The sequence below is a fragment of the Sphaeramia orbicularis genome, chromosome 11, assembly GCF_902148855.1.
Source record: "Sphaeramia orbicularis chromosome 11, fSphaOr1.1, whole genome shotgun sequence".
Taxonomy (NCBI): Eukaryota; Metazoa; Chordata; class Actinopteri; order Kurtiformes; family Apogonidae; genus Sphaeramia; species Sphaeramia orbicularis.
In genome coordinates this window covers 41,378,832-41,385,477 of record NC_043967.1, presented here as the reverse complement: position 1 = coordinate 41,385,477, position 6,646 = coordinate 41,378,832, and the positions used below count along the sequence as shown (strand labels likewise).

At 33.6% G+C, this 6,646-nt stretch overlaps 1 protein-coding gene across 1 annotated transcript in view; it reads left to right on the top strand.

Annotated features, from left to right (window-relative positions):
* The window catches only part of pkhd1l1.2 (PKHD1 like 1, tandem duplicate 2), a 79,715-nt gene extending 74,491 nt beyond the window's left edge, over positions 1-5,224 (top strand). Inside the window, exons 38-41 of the mRNA XM_030147007.1 lie at positions 743-889; positions 2,731-2,884; positions 4,629-4,733; positions 4,776-5,224. Coding sequence (XP_030002867.1) covers positions 743-889; positions 2,731-2,884; positions 4,629-4,733; positions 4,776-4,936 — 567 coding nt within the window. The 3' untranslated portion in view covers positions 4,937-5,224. The remainder of the gene's footprint in view (positions 1-742; positions 890-2,730; positions 2,885-4,628; positions 4,734-4,775) is intronic.
* The last annotated feature ends 1,422 nt before the right edge of the window (positions 5,225-6,646 follow it).

Sequence of the window (6,646 nt, the reverse complement as noted above, 5' to 3'; positions counted from 1 at the left end):
GTGATTATTACAAATTATAAGAATTGCACATCAGCTTTTGACACTGATGGTGTATATTTGTTAAATAAATCTGATGAAAAGCAGCTCTTGTTGCTGCTTTTACATGTACATTTGGAGTCAGCTGCAACATTCTCTTATAATGTAATGTAATGAAATTTAATTCAGCTTTTTTGTTAAAATATATTATATTTGTTCAGATGAAGACATGTATTTTGGTTGACTGTTAATTACATCATACATAACATTATTGGTCCCATCATTTTATTAAAAAAAACAGTAATATGCAACAGTTCACTATACAAACTGGAAATGTATTCAGTGTGTTGAAGCTGCATGTTACAAACTGTTGCATATTATTAGTAGTTAATAATCATAGTTATCAGAAAATGAATGTTATTACATAATGAAGTGATCTGTTACATCTTGACAAATAAAATATTTATTTATTCAACTAGTGAAAGCCAAATATGTTTGACATTTGAGTATTTTTTTCTTCTCTAATCCATTATTAATCCAGATTTACTGTAGATTTACAAGTTAATTTCCACTCAAACTAATAATGGCAGCTCCAAAAAATAAACAGCATTCTGAAAAATATAAATAATGTTTTTCAAGAAGAAATGTGAATTAGGAAAAATGGCAGCATTTTTTTTAATTCCATCATACTTTTTTGTGGTGGAATAAATTATCTGTAGGTTTAAAAAATGTTCCTTTGCTCATTGTTTTCTACTCGAACCCTCAGGTGGCGACTAAAGAGGTGACGAGGGAAGAACCTGAAGTGAGTTACATGGCCAGTGTTTCCCGTCTGATGGTTGTCATGGAGCCGATACCGGGGGAGTACGTGGGTCCGCTGGAGCAGCAGCCCAGTCTGATGGCAGTGGACGAGGAGGTGAGACCGGTTCACCGACACTGGGTCACAGCAGCCTCAGTCTGGGGTTCTTCCACTGGACCGGAGTTTAGTCAACTGTTTTATCACACCACCTGCTAATATGAGCTGTGCTTTATTTAGTTTGTTATTCAGCAGAAACGTACAAGAGATTCAAACTGATTATTTCCTTCTCATCTTTTAAAAATTTCTGCTGTTTTCTGACCAAATTTTACGACCAAATGTGAAGAACAAAATCTATTTTTGTCATGGGTTTGTATCAATTTTAACCATGTTGGTTACATTAAGATTAGATTAGATTAGATTAGATTAGATTAGATTAGATTAGATTAGATTAGATTAGATTAGCCTATAAAGACCCAAACAGCCACCGGCAACACAAACCATTAATCCTAACAATCCATGTAAATAATTGATGTAAAATACAGTTTGTCATCTTTTCATGGTCATCAGATATGACCCATTTGGATGTTCAGAGGCTCCATAGTTGCCGTGGAAACACTGTCATCTTCTACAACATTGATTCACCAGTAAAACCCATGGAGTTGAATCAATGACAGTGGATGGAGACACTGGGTTTATGTTCAGTAAATGATAGATTTTGTTAAAAAAGTAACTTTTTCTTCTATTTCCTCTGTTTCTGATATAATAATCCTCAACTTTAATCTGATTTTTTATGAACATCTACATGATCGGTTAATTAAATATAGGAAAATACTTTATTTTTATGGTAAAAACACAATGGACAGAGGATAATATGATAATAAATGGTGATAAATCTCTTAAGAAAAGTTAAATACAGTCGATTAGATTAGATTAGATTAGATTAGATTAGATTAGATTAGATTAGATTAGATTAGATTAGATTAGACTTTATCGATCATACAATGGGGAACTTCACTGGTCAAGGCAGCAACAAAATAAAGTACAAGAAAAATGTGCATGCATAAAGATACAAACAAGACAAAAATAAGAATATTAGTAGTAGTAGTAGAAGTAATATTACGTAAAATGATACTGTAATAAAACTATGCAGGCTATGCACATACTTGCATGAGTAGAATTGCAACATTAACCTCTTATAACAACATCATTGCATTATTTTTACAATAACGAGGAATTTGGTCGATGTTTTGATCGCATGATAGAATTAATGTTTCATGAAACCTCTTGAAAGACTAATTCATGAGTTTTATTTCCATGTTTGTTAATTTAGTCAAGAAAAAATCTGTTTAGGGCCTCTTTAGAGGGACAATAATAATAATAATAATAATACATTTTATTTATAAGCACCTTTCAAGACACCCAAGGACACTGTACAACAAGATAAAACAAACAATCCATAAAATACAAAGAAATAAACAGATTAAAACAAATAATTACTATATATAGAAATGAAGTAGTAGAATGGAGATTAGAGTTTATGGGGGGTAGGTTATTCTGAAAAATACATAAACAGCAGAAAAATTTCTCAAAAAAATTTGAGATAAATGTGGAAATGAAACTTAAATGTTTTAAATCAAGCTTTCAACAGGTTGTTATGAATAATTTCTTCTAGGAGGTATTTAAAACATTTACTAAATTCCTTGTGTCACTCTCATAAGAAAACCAGAACCAAAAACCCTCAAAACTTCAAAAAAGTCATGCTTTGTTGTAATAAACACAATTTAAATTGATCATAACCCAAAGTCATAAATTTCATTCAGAATGACATAAAAAAGCTTTGAATCAAAGCTTGTGGAGTCTTAAAGTTACCACAACCAGAAATAATTTGCACAATATGATGTCAAATTAAACTGTATACAGTTCTGTGCATAAACACTGACCTGTGGCGGCGTCTGCAGGGTAACTGTGTGTCTGTGGGAGTGACGACGCTCACCGCCACAGCGAGTCTGCAGGACCCCAGCGGTGAAGACGTGGACGCACTGGAAGGAAACACCACGATCCGGTTCGACTCCTGCTGGGCCAACTTCACCGACCTGTCCATCTCCAACGGCGGTACGTTCTGTTTATACGGAAACCAAAACCTACCTAAAAAAAATACTGAAAGTTAATAATATGAGTCCTGAAGGGTTTTTAAACTTTATTTAATTTATTTTCCTGACATTAACAAGTAAATACTACACAGGAAAAATTACTGAGCATTTTTTCCAGACTTTTCTCTATGTTTTAGAGCGAAAAAAGTACATTTGCATTATGAGAGGGTTTACATCTACAAACTATCCTTTCAAACAATGTGAATAACATGAACAAACTGAAAAAATAAGTGTAATTTTAACAATATTCTGCCTCAGTTTATCATTTCCACGTGTGCATTATAACTTACAGATCACAGTGGATCTACAAACACACGCAACATTTGATATCAGGCAGAATCTGCTCATAAAAAAAAGTCTAGTCAAAAATGTTAGTTGGCTGGACAGTTTTGGGTGAAAATGTGAAAGTGTGACAATTTATTAGAAAATGGGTTTCACTTTTAGTCTCAGAGTTTCCAGATCTACTTCAAAACACTGTCTGCACATTACAATACATTCACTTTACATGTTCTATCTACTGGAACATTTAAAATCTATTGTATAAATGTACATAAATAAACATACAGTTGTGGAAAAAAATTATTAGACCATCAAAAGTCATCAAAAACAATGGTTATGCAATGCAGTCCTAACTCCTGTGTGTATCATGTGACTAAAACAGACAGAAAAGAAAATATGGAATGTCTAAAAGCACTGTTTTTGTCAGTACAATGCCATAGATATTGATGTAAGAACTGAAGTGATTTTGGTTATTATCAAGAAAACATGGAAAATGGATAGATATGAGCTCTGAAATTAAACTACTATGAGCTATTTTTGTTGTTTTCATTATATTTGTCCAAACACATGTACCTTTAGTTGTACCAGGCATTAAAATGAACATGAAATTGAAGAAAACAAGGGTGATCTAATAATTTTTTCTGCAACTGTAATAACCTTTATATTTCCTCTTAGCTTTTATGAACACCTACATGATCGGTTATTTTAACCCTTTCATGCATGAATTATGGAACCTTTGCCAAGATTTTTTTCCTCAGTGTTTTTATTCTTCTTTAAGCATAAAAAAACAACAATGTGATTGACATTTTTTTCAATTAACCCTTTTTTTTTATGGCGTTTAAAAAAATGTCCACTCAACTGGACACCATGCGTTTAATTTTTGAAGCAAAGAAACATGTATTTAAAACACAACATCAGAAAGTGATATACTGTGTGAAAACTATGAAATAAAAGCATTTTTAATGCTGCTAATTTAATGTTTTCTCACATTTTAGCATGCTCTAATACTAGTTATTACTCACTTCATGGAGATGATATGCAAAAAAAAAAAAAAAAAAAATTAAGAAAACTGTTAAATACAGTCTAATAACAACTAGCAGTTGATTTATACTTAAACATGTTACTGCAGATCAGGTTTATCAAGAACAGCAAAGTTACAGCAACTTTTTGCAGTGTATGAGATGATGCATACGTGTCCACTGTGTTGGCAAATATGCAATTAAAACAACAAAACCCATGAATACATAAGAGAACAGCTGGAGAATAACTGTCAACTGTAGTGACCAGTATGCATGAAAGGGTTAAATATAGGAAAACACATGATTTACATTAAAAAAAAAGTAAAATAAGAGACCATTCATTTGGAAGTTGCCACAAAAATAGTTGTAGGTCTTTTAATTGTTACTCCTTCCTCTGTCTACCTGCAGGAGAGAACCTGACCATGGTCTTCACTCTGAATGAGTGGAACGCTCAGTCTCGCTCCTTCGCCGTCAAGAACACTCCGACCACACAGCCTCCCTCGACCAGCAGCAACGGGACCACTCAGTCCCCCCAGACCCCCCAGACCAGCAGCAGCTCCACCCAGCCCACCCCCACCAGCGTCACCCCTGGGGAGACCACCACCGACGACAGCGTATTCGGCTCCAGCAGCACGGCCGTGGCCTCTGGCGCCCTGTGCGTGGTCAGTGTGATCTACGCTGTGGCCTGCTGCTCAGACTCCATCCCCATCTGTTAGAGCTGCACAAAGCTTCACATTTAACAGGGTTTAATGAAGGATACGCTACCTCATATATACACATACATCGTATCATGAACAAACCTCGTAATATTCCGTCCAGTTCTTCTCTTTGTTGCATTATGGGTAAATGGGCCTCATGCAAGAACTACTTAAATGAATAGATAACTCCCTAAAAACCACAAACAAGTAATTTAGAAAAACACATTTCATTCATTACACTGGGTTGCAAAAAAATGTTTTTTGCAAGTTGTCTAGGTTTTTTCAACTGAATTAGGACCATTTTGCACCGCTAAATCCAAAAATGACATCTGTTTTTCTCAGTCAGGTCAGGTTTTTTTGCTAATTTGATTTTGAAAAATTTGATCTTCTCACAAAATTGATTACATTTTTGTGACTTTATCAGTTGATTTTTTATATAGTTCTCACCCAAAATTGGTTTTAAGAGAAAAAAAAATCATTTTCTAACAGGATTCCTGTTAGGTACAATAGTGTATTCACCGCAGATGTAGCAGAATACGTCAGGTTTATTTTTACAAGATCTTCTAGTCGAAGCCATTTCATTCACCTGTAATATTAAAAAAAACATTAATCATGAATTGGCAAAAGTAAAATCTTCAGAACTCATTTATTGCAAGAAATATGAAAGAATTTTGTATCATATGATGTGAAAATGCCCATAAATGTAAGCAAAAATGTTAAAAGTCAATATGTAGCATAGTTCAGAAAGTTGACCTGATTGAGCAAAATGAATGTGATTTTTGGATTCAGCACACCAAAATTATCCTAAATCAGCTCCAAAAACTTAAACAATAAATTTGTTGTTGACCAGTGTTATTTTTCCCATATTTTGAAGCTTCTTTCAGGTACAAACACAGACCCTTTGTAGGAAACCTGTCATTTGTTTCACTGCAATTCTAACTTATATTATATTTCATGTCTTTGAAGTAATCGTTGAAAACCCTAACAACATTCTGTTTGACGCAGGTGTCATCCATCGAATTTATGCAACTCATTCACACATTTTTATGAAGTTATGAATATTTCCTGAATCTGATGTTGTGCATTTGTACAGGATGTTGTTCTAAAAAACAGAAATCTCAGATTACACTAATGAGATGTTCTTGCACGAGGCCTTGTGTCTTACATACAGACGGGTGGAAAATTACTTTTACTCTTTTCTGATTGTTTAGGCTTTATCTTTGAAACCATAGTCTATTTTTTTTTTTTTTTTTTTCCAAAACTCTACACAATAACCATAAACAGAACATTAGACATGTGTTCCAAAAGCAAAAAATTCTCATAAAACTCATAAAAATTTTTGTAAAGATATGATTTGTTTCAGTAAAATACACAAAAGCACATGATCTAAAACTTATGCACTGATTGTTTAATTAAAAAACCCTCCTTTTGCTTTTGCTCATCGTCTACTTATGTCACAGGTGTTAAACATGCGGCCCGGGGGCCAAAACCAGCCCGCCAAAGGTTCCAATCTGGCCCGCGGGATGAATTTACAAAGTACAAAATGCAAAAATTACCCTGAAGATATTAACAGTCAAAGGCATCAAACTCAAAAATAACAGAATAATAACCTAGAAATAATGACTCCAAATTTTCGTCTTGGTTAACTGTGAAAAAAAAAAAATGACATTATGCCTCTAAATAATGGCAACACCAATTTTTTTTATCTTTGATTTATTGCAAACAATA